Genomic DNA, 19,292 nt, shown 5'->3' on the forward strand with positions numbered 1-19,292 from the left:
CAATACTTAATAATGCATTTATAATATGATATGCATTAGGTATAATGAATTAATCAGATTGGGTCCATTATATATATTTGAACTGCCGCAGTGGTTTAGAGGTTAGAGTGTTCGCCCCGCATGCGGAAGGCCGGGGTTCGAATCCTGGCCGCCACAAACCTAAGTCGTTAAAACAGGTAGTGACAGTTCCATCGCCAAACGCCCGGCATCAGGTGTGAATGTCGCGGGTCCTTGGAGATGACCTTAAAAACGAATGTCCTGTGGCACACTAAAGAACCCTCGCTGCTCAATGGCTGTATTTAGCGCAGAGCAAAGGCCTTCAAGCTCCCCGTCGAGGCCTCATTATGTCACCTACGTATAGACCTCTCCTATGTGACACAGTACAATATACAGATTTGTATATTGTGAGTCTGCGATTATCACACAGGCTAATAACAATAAAGAAGTAGTTTGTAGTTATAAAACTTGAAAATATTGACATTAGGAGCATTAATATAAAAGTATGGATTTTATTTTAAACATAAAATGATCAAAAGATCATTAAAAAGTAGAGAGACTGTTCACATTATAGTGTAATGTAATGAACTTGATGTTTACGTTCTTGTTTTGAAATGTTTACGTTTGACGTTTTTTCGTCATTCTACAGTACGTCACAGTATATCGCTATCCCATAATGCCTATAACTGGAAGAGTTTGGTTTGTGGGCAAACGAACTCTGGAGGAAGTTTGCAAAGGCCTTTTGAAGCCCTTCACCAATCTTGGTGACGTCTCCATATGAGTGAAAAATTCTCGAGAGAGAGAGACGTTAAACAAGATACAGTAAATCAATATATTTTTGGATACTCATCTATTAGATCAAAATAATTATAGGTTATGACTTTGTATGGGAAAATATAACGACCGAGTTTTTTGGCGTGTAGATGGACCGAGCTTGCGATTGTCATTTAGAAACTAACAATAATTTTATTTTTAGCAATAACTTTATCGGTTTAACTGAGTAAAAGATGAAATATTTGAAAATTAACGGCGTAAAAATTTTATTGTGACGGAATGTTTCCGGGCATTTATCGTGTGATATATGCCTGCAAACTTTTAAAGAAAAAAGAAGAGATGAAATTGAAAGTATATAATAATTACAAATACTCACAACATAGAGAAATCTTTATTACTAAATAAGCAATGTTTTTAGATAGTTCCATACTAAGCATTAAATTAAACATATGCTTAAAAACATTGACAATGTTATGATTTTTTTACGGCAGTAGCGTCACCGGAATCATTTTGATGTACCTACTTTTACCTAATGTTGAATTTTTTTCCTTTTTGTATCGATGGTTTTCATTAGCTGACGATTAAGGAAATGATCCAATCATAGTTCATGTGATAAATTACACAGAAGTCAGAATATCAACATGTCGAAGAGGATGACATCGTACGAGAAATAGGTCAATTTCTTCATCAGTTGTTTATTTACAAGTAATCGGGAATATGTTTCAAAGATCAAAAGGATGGCTTCCTGGACTTTTGTCAAAGCCAAAAAATCCCCATTCTTTGGAACATTTGAAGTGAGTGTTATGGTTTAATGAAATAGTTGACGAACGAAAACCGTTTGTGTGTAGAGGCTGCACATTAGATATTATAAAACAATGTCACGTTAATATGTGCGTGTGAAAAGGACTTGTATGTAAATATTACGGAAATGTTATCTATCATGTGAACCTTATGACTATTACTAAATCTCTTGAGTGAATGAGATACTGAATGGTTATCACGAAGTCCTTGAGAGACGTATCTTCCCAAGTCAAGGGTTTCTGATCCGCTCATAGTGACTTGGATCATCATTGTGGGACTGTGCATGGTTCTTTACAGACTGTCTGCCAGTGAAAAACCATTTGCTTCAATTGGTTACTATCACATGACCGTGGTGTATAAACGTTAATTCTAATCAATCGTTCCGGCAGATCCCAAAAGTTCCATATTCTTGATTATTTCACTAAGTTTAAGCTAATTTAATTGTACAATATACAGTAAAAGTGGTTATTTATGCTGATATATATGTACAGCACATGCATCTCTGTAACTTCCAATCTTCGACACATTTTACAGTTAAATAGGAAACTGATTTATTAATTAATATGCTTTCTAAAGATTTATATGTCAACTTAATATGAAGCATACAATAAACACAATTTTTTAATAACACTTTGCAGGGCTCGAAATTAACAATATGCCCGTCAGTCCGTGACTGGTTAAAAGTCTGGCTGACTGACTGACATTTGTTTTAGTCAGTCCGATGAGACTGACCAGTTAATTTTCTAAAGCATCATTTTGGAAAATATACTTATGAAATTTACACATTTGGCATGCTTTGATCTGTAGACCTATCAGACAAATCTGATTTGTAAATATAAATCCCACATTTAAGTGTTACAATATTGTTTAAGACATATTGAGCTAAATTTCATTTTAATAACATTAATGAAATGTGTTTAATTATTTCTGGAAAACTCTGTTGGACAGGTTGAAATTATACCCCATCAGTCCGGCTGGACTGGTGACATAAAAAGTTAGCTTCAAGCCCTGCTTTGGAAAAATGCAAGTTATTGTAAGACGGAGAAGGCATCATCAGATCAAATGATATTCTGACTGTCTGGTCCAACAGTTTATGTGTTTACAAAGACAACAAGAGTAAAACTGTTTTAAACATAAATTCAACACAGTTGATATAATTTACTACATTTCAAAAATTAATTTTCTCAAGAAAATGTCCCTCAGCAGAGCTTTAGAAAAAAAATTCACACAAACTCTTAATTTTTTCGACTGTGAAGAAGACTGGTAACATGGTTGAAATATTTCAAGAAAGTGTTTAGAGTTTTTTTTAAAAATCTTACTCCGAAAAAAGATATATACATATATATATATATATTTAAAAAATATGAAAAGAAAACACAGAAATCCTCCGTAAAGCTTTAGCACTTTCATTACATTTTCAGAAGCTTTACAAAAATGTATACTATTAGGTAAAATATTAAATAAAATATGACAACACCTAAAACGTAAGCGCTTTCATTTTTAAAAAATCTTCAGACGTTTTACATTATGAAAACAAATTATGTTGTAACATAAATTCAGTCTTCATAAACAGTTATTTTAAAGATATAAATACTTTTTGTTTCCAGATACCTACACAGCTTATTGTGCAAAAACCAAACTGTGACAGAGGGCAACAGGAGTCTGCTGGTGGAGACGCTGAGGTCTATCTCGGAAATCTTGATCTGGGGAGATCAGAATGACAGCAGTGTGTTTGAGTAGGTATCCTCTAAATTTTCATTTTATTTAAACAATAAAATGCTTTCTATGTTGTTTCATTAGGTGATGAAGGTTACTAAGCTAGCATTGCAAAAAAAATGCATAAGCGGGTTATGCAACTTTTTTCTGCAATGATTGCTACCTTTTAATATCACCCGATGAAACAACAAAGAAAGACATTTTATTGCCTATATTTATATTTTTATGTATTATTAAAAATATTAACTAGAATTTAGATCCAAAATATCATTTGTTACGTTAAACGGAACAGCCTATGCACCCTTTGACCTTGATGACACTCATATTTGGTAATGATTTTGCAGACAGGTAGTACTAGAAAACCAGATTGAATTAGTTTTCAACAAACATGTATTTATTGCATGATGAAAGCAATGTCAATTTCAAAAGAAATATAAGAGAAAAGATTCAATGAATGTAAATTATTAAGGAATCACTGTCTTAGGTTTTTGGGTATGCGAGATGATTAACTACAATGGAAAATGATAATTTGCTTAACTGTGAAGCTTAACCATTATGCAAATTATTACATTTTCCATTGTATTTAATCACCCCACATACCCAACAAAGTAGACAGTGATTCATTATGTTTATATCTAAAATGAAAATATAAAATTGACATCGAAAATACTGTCTAATAATACACATATGGCATTCCATGTTGATTTCCATAGCCCCCCCCAGCCCCCCCCCCCCCCCCCCCCCCCCCCCCGCCCACTGACCATTTATTCTGCATGAACTGAGAAATTTACATCCAGTTGTAAGTTGTGGGGATATCAACACTTTGAAACTTTAAATGGTTATAACTGAAAAAAAAGGTTGGAAATATAATTATAAGAGAAAAAATATTTTGTCTTATTATAAATGAATGTCTTACTTTTAAAATACAACTGCAAAAATAAATATCTTGTTCTTTGAATTCTTATTATTAAGCTAGTTAGCTCATTGGGTAAATATGAGGTTTGACAAACATAGGTTATGAGTTCGAATCAAGTGGGATTTTAATATTTTCCAAGTGACTTAACTAAAATGATATTTTTTCACTAAACACGCTAATTAAGGTAATTTTTTAAGCTTGTAATTTCAAAATATTACTGTACATATACTTCACTTTCCATCCATAACAATTTTCTCTGGTATGCTATACTACCATAATTTTCGTGGTTTATGCAAATTTTCATTATCTACCTAAAAATAAGCAATATTTCTAATGTAACAAAATCACCTGATATAGAGTGATTGTAAATGTAACAAAGCAAATTCTTATGAATTAGATTTTTCATATGACATGTTTCATACCGACTGTTAGGTCATTCTTGGCACACTGATTTTGACTTCGGATTACTCCGTTTACCTGATCAAGATACATGTATAGGGCTTAAGGTGGGTGTGACAGGTCGGCAAGGAATGCATACTCCTTCTGGGCACCTGATCCCACTTCTCAGTCTGGTTTATCCAGGGGTCCATGTTTGTCCAACTCTACTTTGTATTCCGTATTGGAGTTTGATCACTGTTTATTATCTTTACCTTTCATGTAGATGAGGCTTACTGTTAAATTGTTGATCTTTGTATAATTGGAACACTCCAATAATTTACAAATACATGAACTTCTCTTGTAATAGATCCTCAGTACCCCTTGCTTGTCGTAAGAGGCGACTAAATAGGGCAGTCCTTTGAAAGAGACTGCAAAAACCGAGGTCCTGTGTCACAGCAGGTGTGGCATGATAAAGATCCCTTCCTGCTCAAAGGCCTTAAACGCCGAGCATAGGCCTATATTTTGCAGCCCTTCACAGGCAATGGTGACGTCTCCATATGAGTGAAATATTCTCGAGAGGGACGTAAAACAATATACAATCAATCAATCTTGTAATTAATTGTAATTATTGCATCTCATGCAAAGAATGAGCACATATGGATCAGCTGTAGAATCCTGACTTAGGCAGTTAGGCTGTCAAGTCCTGATTTGGGCTGCTAAGTCCTGACTTAGCTGTCAAGTACTGACTTGGACAGTTGAGTTTTGACTTGGACTCCTGAGTCCTGATTTAGCTGGCAAATCCTGACTTGGGTTGTTGAGTCCTGACTTGGGTTGTTGAGTCCTGACTTGGGAAGTTGAGTTCTGACTTGGGAAGTTGAGTTCTGACAACTGTTTAACACAAAGAATAAAAAGCTAACAGTATTGTATTGAACACTTCTTTGATTACATCATTTGTACATGGAGTGTCTTTGGTGATTTTCATCGGGCACTTCAGTGCTGTGAATTTACAATTACTCGAATAAAATTTCTCTGTTCTCTTTCAGCTTCTTCTTGGAGAAGAACATGTTGTCGTTTTTCTTGCGATATTTACAACAGAAGTCAGGTCGTTTTATATGTGTGCAACTTCTTCAAACACTCAACATTTTGTTTGAAAACATCAGCAACGAGACTTCACTTTGTGAGTACCCCCATGTTTACGTTTGTTGTGTAACTCGTATATTTATGTTTGTCATGTAATCGTATGTTTACGTTTTTATCGTGTAACTCGTATGTTTATATTTGTCATGTAACTCATATGTTTACGTTTATCGTGTAACTCGTATGTTTATATTTGTCATGTAACTCATATGTTTATGTTGCCGTGTAACTCGTATGTTTATGTTGCCGTGTAACTCGTATGTTTACGTTTGTCGTGTAACTCATATGTTTACATTTGTCTTGTAACTTGTTTGTTTACGTTTCTCGTGTGTTTACGTTTATCGTGTAACTAGTTTGTTTACGTTTGTCGTGTAACTTGTATGTTTACGTTTGTCATGTAATCATATGTTTACATTTGTTGTGTAACTCGTATGTTTATGTTTATCGTGTAACTCATATGTTTACGTTTCTCATGTAACTCATATGTTTATATTTGTCATGTAATCATATGTTTATGTTTATTGTGTAGCTCGTTTGTTTCTCATGTGTTTACGTTTATTGTGTAACTAGTTTGTTTACGTTTGTCGTGTAACTTGTATGTTTACGTTTGCCATGTAATCATATGTTTACGTTTGTAGTGTAACTCGTATGTTTATGTTTATCCAATCTGATTAAAACCAGATCCTGAGATCCGCTCACTTGGATCACTACACTAGGATCTGACGTAACCCTATATAGGGTCACGTCCGCATGACCTTTCGTTAAGCCAATCAAATTAACCCTGTCGATTTATACCAACGATAATTTTTCTTCCATGAACCTTTGCGTCATTATTTACGTTAGAGATGCAAAAAAAAAAAAAAAAAAATGGCTGCGCATATGACAGACGACTGCACACCTGTCAAAACATGCGATTTAAACAACCTCTGTATTCTCTGCGGGTTTCTTTCATTCAAACGCTAAAATATCCCGATGGAGTTCACAATTCAAGGAAAATGGCTGCGATTGTTTGGTTTGAAAGAAAACATATCGCAGCTAGATGCTACGTCACAATGCACCGTTTACGTCGACTAGCGTTATATTCCTCGCGTTATTTAAGTAAACCATCTTGAAAACTATTCAATTCGTACCCGTCCCTATTCATACATAAATTTGAATTCACAATTAATTTAATTTGGGTATATTTCATATCGTACGTTTTGTTGTTTGAATGAACGGAATAGATTAGGCATTATTGCGAAAGTTTAAAATTTGTTATGCAAGAATATACAACTTTACAGTGTGGAATAAACTTTGTGGGAGAGAGATTACAGCAATTTGTTTACGAATTGCCAGGAACCGCCTAAATAGCCATCATTGTCTGTATGGCGCAATCTGACTGGCTGATAGTTCTCATGAATATTCCAAGCGAAAGGTCATGCGGACGTGACCCTATATGGGGTTACGTCAGATCCTAGTGTAGCGATCCAAGTGAGCGGATCTCAGGATCTGGTTTTAATCAGATTGATGTTTATCGTGTAACTCATATGTTTACGTTTGTCATGTAATCGTATGTTTACGTTTTTATCGTGTAACTAGTTTGTTTACGTTTGTCGTGCAACTTGTATGTCTACATTTGTCGTGTAACTTGTATATTATGATCATCATCAATATGTTAGATACGGTTGTCTGTATAGACCTGTTATTTGATCCCCGAGTACATTGCATAACTTGCATTAGTAGATAAATGGTTATGCTATTCGATTTTTTTTTATGACGTCATTTTTTAAATTTCTGAATGAAATTCAAATGGTGATTTTAATGTATCTATTGGCGTTAGTTTGATGTAGTTCCAACGTTTATGTTAAAGTAATACACACTGATAAGAGTAGAAACTGACATTATAAACATCAACAATGAAAAATGTATTTAATTCTTGAATGAAATCACAGGATAATGCCCCAAATCTATGTTTCTGTAGAGTATATATTAAATGGATCGTAAAATTGCAACTTATTTTGTCATTAATGTTCATTTTCAGATTACCTGTTGTCGAACAATCACATCAACTCAATCATAGTCCACAAGTTTGATTTTTCTGATGAGGAGGTAAGTTTACGAAAATAGGAGTTGACACTTCCTTGTGTGGACTGGTGGTCTTACAAGTTAGACTGGCAATTCAGGTTTATACTGTTAAAGTTCCTGTATGGTCAGATGATGTTGCAGTGTCCTTCTAGAAGGCACTCTATCCTCAATGTCTCAGTCCACCCAGCCGTAAAGGGCACCATCTTTTTTAGGAGGTTAAGTCTCATCTGCATATCTCCATAGAAACTGCGAATGACAACTAACTTTCTAGAGACATGTAATCTAAATGTTTACATCTAAATGCGTGCATGTGTGCACATAGATGATAAAATATTGATATAATTTTACCATGCTTTATTTCAGGTGATGGCTTATTACATTTCCTTTCTGAAAACTCTGTCTTTCAAGCTGAACAGACACACAATCCACTTCTTTTATAATGAGGTAATATTTCATTTCAATGTAATAAAAAAAAAAGAAATTTCATGTTTGAAAATACAGGAGTGTCACTATGGACTGCGACACTTCACTTCATGAAGCAAATTATTTCGTTACATACAAATACATTCTACTCTGTTTATGTCAGAAAATAAATGCACTATATTTAATGAGATTCATACACACATTTTTCACAACTGTATTCATTAGAAAATGGCTGTCATTACATTTGGTAAAGATATGGAAGGTAAACACATTGGAAATGTAAATATTTCTAATTGATTGGTGTATGAAGAGGTGTTATGATATCCCTGTTGCTTTTATATATCATGAAAACACCTTGTATTTAAAAAACAATGTACTGCATAGGTATACATTTTAATGTATTCATAATTGAAGTAAATTCTTTTTATACAGATTTATAAATGTATATGTACTGTGGAGGTTCATTTATGTATTGATGTGGGATTCGGTGTAACGAGTAATCGGGACTAGGGTACAGATGTTAGTGACTCTAAAATGCTGTGTGTATTGTACTTTGTAGCATATACAAAGATCTAGCCAGTAAAAGAATTATATTTTTATGCTGATCATGAATTAGCACACTTGTGGGAGCGTCTAATCTGCCAAAATAAACATATCGCTAATATAAAGTAAACATACAGTGTTTTAGAACATATTTATTTCATTCAAGGACATGAAATATGGAAAGTTTTCCTGACAGGGATCTTTGTTTTACAAACATCCTTTACCTTCTCACGGGATTTTTAAAGATTTTTATGCCCTTATTTGGAGATTCGGTGGCACACAATTTTTTCTGTCTGTCCGCGAGAACGTTAACCTTGGCTATGACTTTTAGATACCTAGTGCTAGAGCTTCCATATTTTACACGTGTATTTCTTGTGACAAGGCCTTTCTTTTGATACCATTTTTTTTTACCTCTTGACCATGGGGTGTGATCTACTTTTTAAAAACTTTAACATTGTCCATTACTAACTTTGCTTCTGTACGGGGGGGGGGGGGGGGGGGGGGGGGGGGGTTGTTGCATCAGTGTTTCACATACACAACTTGTTTGATCATAAAACAAGTGCAGCTATTATTGGTCAACTTTTATTGTTCAGCATGTAAATGATTTTATCTTTCAGCACACAAATGACTTTGCACTGTACACCGAGGCAATCAAGTTTTTCAATCACTCAGAAGCCATGGTCAGAATTGCTGTCAGAACAATCACACTCAATGTCTACAGAGGTCAGTTCAACAGATATAAGGAATTTCTATACGTGGGTAACTGTATGTTAGTACAAATGTCAAGTTGAATTGTATCTTTTTTTCCTGCAGTCGATGACAAAGCCATGCTAAAGTACATCAGGAATCGAACCGCAGCCCCATACTTTTCCAACCTGGTCTGGTTTATTGGGAACCACATATTGGATCTGGACATCTGTGTCCGAAATGCCGAGTGAGTTCAGTAGCACTGTCCAACACAGACTATTTCTATTCACCTAATAAAATTATTGTATACAGGGGAAGTGTTTTGCTCAGGTACATTGTGGCACATTTCCTCTTGTTTTTATCTGATACAAGTTTAAAATGTGTATTTATTTCCATTCATTAGAGTTAAAACCAACAAATTATCAAATAAAATACAGAGGTCATCACACTTTTTAAGATGTGAGACATACATAAACAGAATAATATATCACCGTCAGAAAATTGCAATTTTCCTTAAACAGCTTTATTAAAATTCCATACAAACTGGTTATGATGATATAGTAGCATTCATAACAATTTCATGAAACTGTATCTTCACAAAAATATACAAAATGTCCATAAAAAGTAAAGGAAATCATCACGTAATAGACCTGATAAAGAAATCAATAGAAACAGAGTTATTGCCCTTGGATTCAATAATTTGCAACATATCATTGATAATTCATCTATAACTTAGACTTTTGAAATATTTTATATTTGACAAGATTTTTTTACAATAACTATAGGAAAAGACTCCAACAAAAGTTATGTTCCTATCATGCATAAATCTAAATAAATCATTGATTTTGCAAAATCTGATGACATCACAGGAGGGTGGAATTATTCTTAAATGTACAAAAAAGGAGGGAAGTTAAATTGTTTTTCTTTTATTCCTACTTTACAGTAATTACTTAAATTCACATCATAAAGACAATGGATAAAAATTTCATGACATAGAGTACTCTGTATATATATCTGTATCATTAATATTTTTCACAATGAAGAATCAGAAATATCTCATTTTTTTATACCCCCCGCAACAAGTTGTGGGTGGGGGGGGGGGGTATACTGGAATCGGGTTGTCCGTCTGTAGACGCAATGGTTTCCGGGCTCTAAAGCATTATCCTTTCCACCTACCGTCACCATATCATATATATGGACTACCCATGGGATGAAGATGTTCCCTATCGATTTTGGGGTCAAAAGGTCACGCACACTGGACATCGAAGTAGCAATATGGTTCGGTTTGTCATGCCATTTGTTTTTTACACTCAGAAAAGAGGTAGTTTATACCTATTACCAACACCCTTTGGGAGATTGGGTTAAGCGGGGGGTATTCTTAGTGAGCATTGCTCACAGTACCTCTTGTTTAAAACAATATTTGTACATGTTTACATATGGAAGTCATTAGATGACCTGGATGTTCATGTTTTATATTTTGATGTGGATTATTTTGTAAAAGGATGTCATAACATAATGGTGAGGTCTTGAGGGGAAGAAACACTACTAGGTCATGTGAAACATAATTTCGATAAAAGTTCCTAAGCTGGACCTTGCCGAAATACATGTAAAAACTGGAGATAAACAAATTTCTCAGGAATTCTTACTCTCACAATTTGACATCTATGAGTCAATTCGCATAAGATAAGAAATCTACAAATTTTATGAGTATATGAGGAATTCTTTGAAGTATTGTTGATGATGATCTTTCAGCCACCAGAGCCGTGGACGTCTGGCAGACTTGGTGGCAGAACATCTGGATCACCTGCACTACCTGAACGACATCCTGTGTCTGAACATAGATGCCCTGAATGACGTACTGACTGACCAGCTGCTGAACAGACTGTTGATTCCTCTGTATGTTTACTCACTGACCATGAGGAAACGGTCAGCAGACAGGATGGTAAGCCGGTGGGGAGGACATTTTGTTGTCTGTGAGACATTGGCTGCTTAGTTGTGGATATTAAGCTTGCATTTGTTGTTGGACAGCAAGTTATAATTTGAAAGATTAGAAATGACATTATTGGTATATTAAATGGGATATGTCTGCGATATTTCTTCTTCAATGAATTTATCTAATTTTCAAAGGAAAATATAGGTTTGAGTTTTCAGTAAACATAACAATAACATTTGATATTGTTTTTATTGCAGGCCGACAGAAAACATGTCAGCTCAGTTGTGTCCCTTTTCCTTCTGTCTCAGGTCAGATAATGTCTACTTATGCAAATATTTTTCTTTATGTAACATTACTTAAGGAGTAATGTTTGAAATACACAGCAATTCATCATTTGACACTTTATATTCACATTGTGGCATCATAATGAAGCAGCACAATTTAATTGTGGCATCATAATGAAGCAGCACAATTTAATTGTGACATCATGATAAAGCAGCACAATTTAATTGTGGCATCATAATGAAGCAGCACAATTCAATTGTGGCATCATAATGAAGCAGCACAATTTAATTGTGGCATCATAATGAAGCAGCACAATTTAATTATGGCATCATAATGAAGCAGCACAATTTGATTGTGACATCAAAATAGAAAATTCAATTTACCAACATTTTCTGAATCGTTACTTTTCAGCAACAGATGTATTTATAGTGATTAAATATCATAGCTGAATCTAATAAATGGACAGTTCGTACATGATGAAATCTAGAGTAACTCTCTGGTTTAAGCACATGACCAACTGCATTTAACATCCCTATGAAGTGATAAGAATCGTATCTTATTTCTCAATGCTACATTTTATTTTATTTATTAGACACTGAACTTTGTATTATGTATATGGATGTTCGACAAACAACTTTATTCAATTTACTCGTTAAAAGAAATAACAAAAAAGTTGTGTTGCAGGTTTTCTTGATAATCAGCTATGCTCCTTTGGTTCGACAACTGGCAGAAATTATTTTTCAAGGAGAAATCAGTTTGTCTCGACAGGAGGCTTCCCCAGAAATGGTATGTTGATTTCTATATGTTATGATTTTCAGATCAGGCGTCAGAATAAAGAGGCAGGTTGAATTGTCTAATCTATATTACTATTGGCCGTCAGTAGGCGGGTGATTATATGTTATGGTGTTAGAAAAGACGTCCGTGATTTATTACGGGCTGAACTATGAAATAATAAACTTTATAATATATATAAATCCAAAGCCATCATTATAATTTGATTATTTTATTGAAATGAATTACAGTTTTTACATATATCTAATCACTATTTTTTATAAATAACAATAATTTTCTTGACCTAAAAGAATGGAAACTGACAGGAAATTCGAAAAATACAAGCGGAAGGATACTTATAAAGTAATTACATTATCGTAAACATAAGCATTGGAATTTATTTGAACAAATAACAGCATCAGGTGAGCTAACTCATGTTCACAATTTGTATTGACAACATCTATTGCACTAAAATAAAGCAACAATAGATGTATTTTTAAAAAATTACATTTTATGCTTTGATACCAAATGTTTTAGCAATAGGTTTTTTCAATGTATTAATTAAATTTAGAAAAATAGATTATCAATTTCAGGCCAATTCAGATTGAACTATTGCTAAAAACTACAATATTCAATAGAATTCTTATACATTAATGATGATGATTCCATTTTAGCTTGTCTCATGCTCCCTCTCCAATCTTTTGTAGAGAGTGAGAGAATTTGTGCCCCCTGCAGAAACCCTTGAGAAGACCCTGGAAAGCAACAGAGGGTGCCGGGATACTGTTGAAGACAATGGTACGCTGATTCACGCTGGGAATTCAGTGTTTTATGCTAGAACTGAGTCTATATCATCAGGAAGGGGCACTGGTGATGTTGTGACACCAGAATCTGGTATTTTCACTTTTTGGAACACCACTATTTGTGTTCTGGTTTTTCCCTCTTAGACTAGCACCTTTCTTCATTCTTTTAGTTGTGATACTTTAGTTTTTGCTAAAATCAAATATAGATTTGTTGTTAGAACAACAATGCAGTGAATAATTTTTATGGAAGTTTGGTACTCTCAAGATGTAACTTAATTAGCAGATGAAGTAGTTAGTTAATATAAAAAAGGACATATTAAGATACCCAACAAATTTTGTTATAGAATTTTGTTAAACTATATGTAATATTTTGATATATTGCTAAAAACAAAGTGGTATTTACCACCAAATTTTCCTTTGACATGTCCTTTATTTTTGCATTATTTACAAAAATTTTTTGTTTTTGAAAACTTAATAATGGAAAAACATGACCCAGGAAATGAAATCTTTGAAAAACATATTTTTATTGGTGCATTTTATGAATCAACGACTGATTTACATTGTTGTTTGATATCACACGTAAACATAGCAAACACCTAGTTCTTTTGATGCGTCCAAATTTTTGGGTACCCTTTGACCTCATTTCAGAAGTCAATTTATAAAAGACTGCTTGAGGTACCTGTGTACAAGATCAACATTACTAAATTATTCTAACTAGATAGTTGATGAGACCACACAATTAAGAAGTAATTAAGATGTTACATTAATTAGTTTGAACAGGAGAGTGTTAAATCGATGTTCCCTTCCTGGTTTAGAGGAGAGGTATATAGTGTGGACTGTGAACCGTTTACAGTTTGTCGCCGTTAAATAAGGAAAGTTGCTACTTTCTACTTTTTGGCATATTTATGCTATATCACTTGGTTTAGGGCAATTTATGCTTAATAAAACAACAAGGAATATTTTCAAATGAAGTGCATTTTGAAAGATAAGGTTAATATATATATAAAGGGCATACTGTGGGATGATGGATGGTGGCTCTGTTTATCAGTGGATGTTTATAATTCAAAATGTACATTTTGATTAAGATGATTGGTATAAACGTCACTAAACCTAACAAAAAAAACATAACACCAAAAGAATAAGTAAATTCATTAAAATATTCTCCCTTGAATCCAAATGATTCCACAGCATGTCCCTGGTGTTGAAGAAAAATAAGCATTTTACAACTTTTTTCACAGCTCTCGCTTTTTTTTTTTTTTTTTTTTGCTGTCTTTTTCACCGTGGGTATTGACTTTCTGCCTACTTTATAGATTCAGTAATTATTCGATATTAATTGAATGTAGTGATTATGAGTTTTTCTCGTATACAAATAAAAGTTGGCTTATAGTGTTGATATGTGTTGAATGCTGTTACCAGTCGGTTCAATAACGAAGCTGGTTTTATGTATGTATGACAGAACTGCCCCAAAGCCCGAGTAGTGAGGTGCTCTCCGGTGGGGATGATATGTCAAGTCCCAACCAGAATTCTACAGATGAAGAGAAACTCCTCAGTTCTCTGGGCCGAAGTCATAGAATGGATTTACCAGAGGCAATGAGCAGTGAACCGAGTCCTGCAACATTTTCATTGGACAACAGGTAGCCATTTCATCTGTAAATGCTAAAAATCCATTGCATACCAACAGAGAAAATGATGTTTTGGAATAGACCAAGTAAACGCTTAGAAGACATTTAATAATTACACAACAGATATTTATATTGCTGTACGTGCTTGACCTTATATATTTGATTGAAAATGAAGTGGTAGAGGATTTGTTGGAAGCTGAATAGATTTCTGTAATGACGTGTTGTCTGTTACAGGCCCTATTTGGAGGCAATATTTAATGCCCTGGAGTGCAGTGAGAACGATTACGAAGCTTTGTTTGCACTGTGCCTACTTTATGCAATGGGACACAATGAAGGTTAGTTTCGATGTTCATTAAACGTACTTTTGATTGACACGCTCAAAACAATGCAAGTATTATCTAGTGTAGCACGTAAGATTTTTTTTATGCTTTGAAACTACGACAGTGCTTATGAACATGCAGTAACCATATTTCTGTAAAGAAATGGAAAATGAGAGAAAAAAATATATTTGGTATATCAGAGAACTATAAATCAAATGATAAGGGCTTTAGTTTCCTGCCAAAATTGACAGTCATACAATTGTTTCAAAATCAAGTGTTTTGTGCAAAAATCCCTATACAAACTGTGCAACTTGGTGTTAATTTTGAATTTGATGAAAATTACCTAGATTTGGAATAGTGGCATCATTTTGGAATCCTGACAGAAAATAGATATTTTCTTCCAGCAAACATTGAACACAAGCATAGGCAAACTTTATATCAATGCCATAGATTTACCTCTCTTGTACACTTCGAATAATCCAAAGCTGAACAAAATCTTCAATTCTAGTGGTACCAAAAAATGGCTGTTATCATACATGTATATACTGTATAGTCCTTTGTCATTTGTTTAAGGAATAAATGTCTATTTTGTTCGTATAACGGGGGAGTGAAGAAACAGGAATAATGGGAGTAATTTTGCTGATTATGCTGAAATTATACCGTGTTTCCATTGCTATCATATCCCCCAGAATACAACCAAACACAAATCATTCATTCGTGATCCATAGGCATGTATGTCAGGTGGAGTGGTTACTAGCACATCATCATGCTTTTATCAAGAAATAAAATACAATGACACATCAAAGAGTAATTACTGATGAAACACTGTAAATATTTATCTTTAATGCTTCACAGAAGGTATAATGTGTTGTCATACTCATAGCATTCTCTGTGTTGTGCTTAATCTTTTTAAGAATTGGACTATTCTGATTGAAATGATTGCCCTATCTCATTTACTGTAGATTTTCTTGTAACGTGTGAATGGAAATTCCTGTGTTTATACTAGTCAGCAGTTGGAATAGTCTAATTTGGGTTGTTGTGTGTATACTGTTTTACTGATGTTCAGAATTCTGTCGTGATATTTACTGATATATATTGGAAAGCCTTTATTCTTTCTCCTCTCTCTGTATTTCATTGTTGGTGCATGCATGCGTGAATCTTTACGGGAGTATGAAACACATGATCATTGTGTGGTGTGATGTTGGTGCATGCATGCGTGAATCTTTACGGGAGTATGAAACACATGATCATTGTGTGGTGTGATGGTGATTGGGATTTGATAACATTCTATATAACTTCAACATCAGATTTACATGTATTTTCATGTATCGTGTCCTGTGTATGTTATGTAGGTATTCATCAGGAGCTGATGGATTCAGTGTTGATGCCAACAGAGAGGAGCGAGGTGCGTAATTTACACATCTTATGTTAATTAATTTCTTGTCTATAGGAGGTGCGTAATCTACACATCTTATGTTAATTAATTTCTTGTCTATAGGAGGTGCGTAATCTACACATCTTATGTTAATTAATTTCTTGTGTATGGGAGTGAGGTGCATAATTTACACATCTTCTGTATAGGAGCAAGGTGCGTAATCTACGCATCTTATGTTAATAAATTTCTTGTGTATAGGAGGTGCGTAATCTACGCATCTTATGTTAGTAAATTTCTTGTGTATAGGAGGTGCGTAATCTGCTCATCTGATTTGATTCATGTCGTAAAGATAGAAGTGAGATGGGTAATTAACGTGTCTAAGTTAATTCATATCTTAATAGAGGAGTGAAGTGGGTAATTTACATGTCAAAGTTAATTCAAATCTTGTCATGGAATTTATAATACCACAATCAAAACATTAAAGTGGCCCAGAATTATTACATTGGGTGTGTGTCATGGAGAATGTGTCTTAATGCCAATAACCCATTGCAATGTGCTTCATTTGTATTGGAGACTGTATTGACAATAATAATTTAAACTTTAGACAAAGGAACACTATAATGTAGCCCTGGTAGAGCGCCTCATCCGAATCATCACACTCGCCTGTCAGCATGGTAAGTTAGTAGAAATCTGACTGTCTTCTGGGACAGTGCTGGAAGTAGAGAATTTCTTCTTTGTTCGTAAAGAAACTTATATAATGATTCTATGATGATTTTTTTAAATAGGTATTTCCTCCTCTGTATCAATGATTGTTGCTTATACATTATTGTCTCTCAGTCTAATCTAAGTAACCATGGTATTAAAATGTATCTGCCCTGTGAGTAAGAAATAGGAGATTATAACAAAATATTCCTCCAATCAATTTAAATTAGATCCTTTGATCCGCTCATCTACTAAAAGATAGTTAATTTTAATTAGATTGATATTCCTCAGATCAAATACCAATGCAGTTACATAGATACATGCTGTATTTGTGTGCTTATTTTAGGGACATTTATATTTTAGCTATAGCATTTATTTTATTATTTATAGATGTGTTGAAATATGAAATTCTCTTTTATCTATTATCATACATGACAGAATCGCATCAGTTTTGATTGCACTCACTACTGTTTAAATATGCGAAAGTAATTACGTATGTCGTATTCAGTGGAAGTTGGTAGGATGCTATATTTCTTTGTTTTAGGCAGCAAAGTTCGTCTAGCAACTTTGGAGTTGACCCTCCGACTTTTGAAGTTGTTGGTATACAAACAGGACCAATCTTACCTACAGGACAGACACCTGGCCTGTATTGAGAATGCCAGGGAATGCAGCACGCAGCTCCTCAGAAACTTTTACAAGGTAAATGAAACCCCCCTAACCCCCCCCCCCCCCCCCCCCCCAACTCCTCAACCAAAGCCAGGAAATGAATTCAAGAAATGTCATCTACAGAATTCGTTAAAATAACAGAAAATATATTTCTCTTTTCATTTTCTGTACTTATGACATTGATCCATGTCAGACTGTCCTAATTAGAATAATCTCGCTAGATTGCACTTCAAAAATAACTAGACACTACATTAACAATTATCCTAAAACTGTACAATAGGCATACAGGGAATGAAAGATCTTGGGTACATGAATGAAATAAAAGCAATTTTTTCACAGAAAGATATTATTGGTACAAAATGTGCATGATACACACGATTTTTGTAATCACGGTATCATTTTGGAGGTTTTATCATATAATCCACTTCATCAAGACAGGCCATATTATGGTATGGCATCATCCGTCTGTCTGGACCTTGTGGGCAGGATACAGCTCCAGGATTTTACAGCTTGGTACATTTGATCACCATGATGAAAGGAAGATGCCTAATGTTTTCAAAGATCTAAGGTCAAGGTGGTAGTATCACTTAGTAGGAAAACCTAGTAGGAAACCCTTGTGGGCAGGATACAAACCAAACCATAAGCTCCAGGATATTACAACAGTATATTTGATCACCATTATGAGAGGAAGATGGTTAATGTTTTTCAAGGTCAGAAGTCAAAGGTTAAGGTCATAGTATTACTTAGTAGGAAAACCTTGTAGGCAGGATACAAACCATACCGTAAGTTCCAGAATATTTCAAGTTGATGCATATTTGATTACATGATGAGAGGAAGATGCCTATTGTTTTTCAATGTCATAGGTCTGTAAATAAGTATCACAGAAAGAAAACCTTGTAGGCGGGATACAAATCGAACTGTAAGCTCCAAGATATTGCAAGTTGGTACATTTGATCACCATAGTGAGAGGAAGATGCCTATTGTTTTCAAGGTCAAGGTCACAGTATCACTTAGTAGGAAAACCTTGTTGGCAGTATAGACACTGAACTGTTGGGGCTAGGACCGTCAAACTTGGTACACATACACTTTATGCCAAGTAAAAATATTACTTAAAGAGTACATGATTTGTCTTGTTTTTATGATGCAAAGAAAGTATGTCATACCCTGATGATTGCTGATACTACTTGAAGCGAAGTTCTACAAATCATGGTGTAAGAAAAACACCCTATATTGGCTTTTCACGGGCGTAAATATGTACCGTTGATGGTATTCTTGTTTGATTACTGATGAATTTATTTCACCTTGAATTGTATAGAAAAATATTGCACGTTTTATGAAAAAAAGTGTTTTTAAACTTTTGAAATGAAAAATTTCCTTGTAAA

General features: G+C 34.2%; 1 protein-coding gene across 2 annotated transcripts in view; it reads left to right on the forward strand.

The window, feature by feature from the left end:
* The first annotated feature begins 1,292 nt into the window (after window positions 1-1,292).
* The window catches only part of LOC125667948 (protein CLEC16A-like), an 89,729-nt gene continuing 71,729 nt past the window's right edge, over window positions 1,293-19,292 (forward strand). Inside the window, exons 1-16 of one of the 2 annotated variants that reach the window (XM_056163560.1) lie at window positions 1,293-1,565; window positions 3,180-3,308; window positions 5,626-5,759; window positions 7,740-7,807; window positions 8,147-8,227; window positions 9,367-9,472; window positions 9,563-9,683; window positions 11,189-11,378; window positions 11,627-11,677; window positions 12,339-12,440; window positions 13,133-13,316; window positions 14,682-14,859; window positions 15,082-15,182; window positions 16,520-16,572; window positions 17,147-17,216; window positions 17,789-17,943. In XM_056163560.1, the coding sequence (XP_056019535.1) occupies window positions 1,489-1,565; window positions 3,180-3,308; window positions 5,626-5,759; window positions 7,740-7,807; window positions 8,147-8,227; window positions 9,367-9,472; window positions 9,563-9,683; window positions 11,189-11,378; window positions 11,627-11,677; window positions 12,339-12,440; window positions 13,133-13,316; window positions 14,682-14,859; window positions 15,082-15,182; window positions 16,520-16,572; window positions 17,147-17,216; window positions 17,789-17,943 (1,800 nt within the window). In that variant the 5' untranslated portion in view covers window positions 1,293-1,488. The remainder of the gene's footprint in view (window positions 1,566-3,179; window positions 3,309-5,625; window positions 5,760-7,739; window positions 7,808-8,146; window positions 8,228-9,366; window positions 9,473-9,562; window positions 9,684-11,188; window positions 11,379-11,626; window positions 11,678-12,338; window positions 12,441-13,132; window positions 13,317-14,681; window positions 14,860-15,081; window positions 15,183-16,519; window positions 16,573-17,146; window positions 17,217-17,788; window positions 17,944-19,292) is intronic. The other variant, XM_056163561.1, reaches the window with a different exon arrangement.

This window comes from Ostrea edulis, chromosome 4 (assembly GCF_947568905.1).
Source record: "Ostrea edulis chromosome 4, xbOstEdul1.1, whole genome shotgun sequence".
Classification (NCBI taxonomy): Eukaryota; Metazoa; Mollusca; class Bivalvia; order Ostreida; family Ostreidae; genus Ostrea; species Ostrea edulis.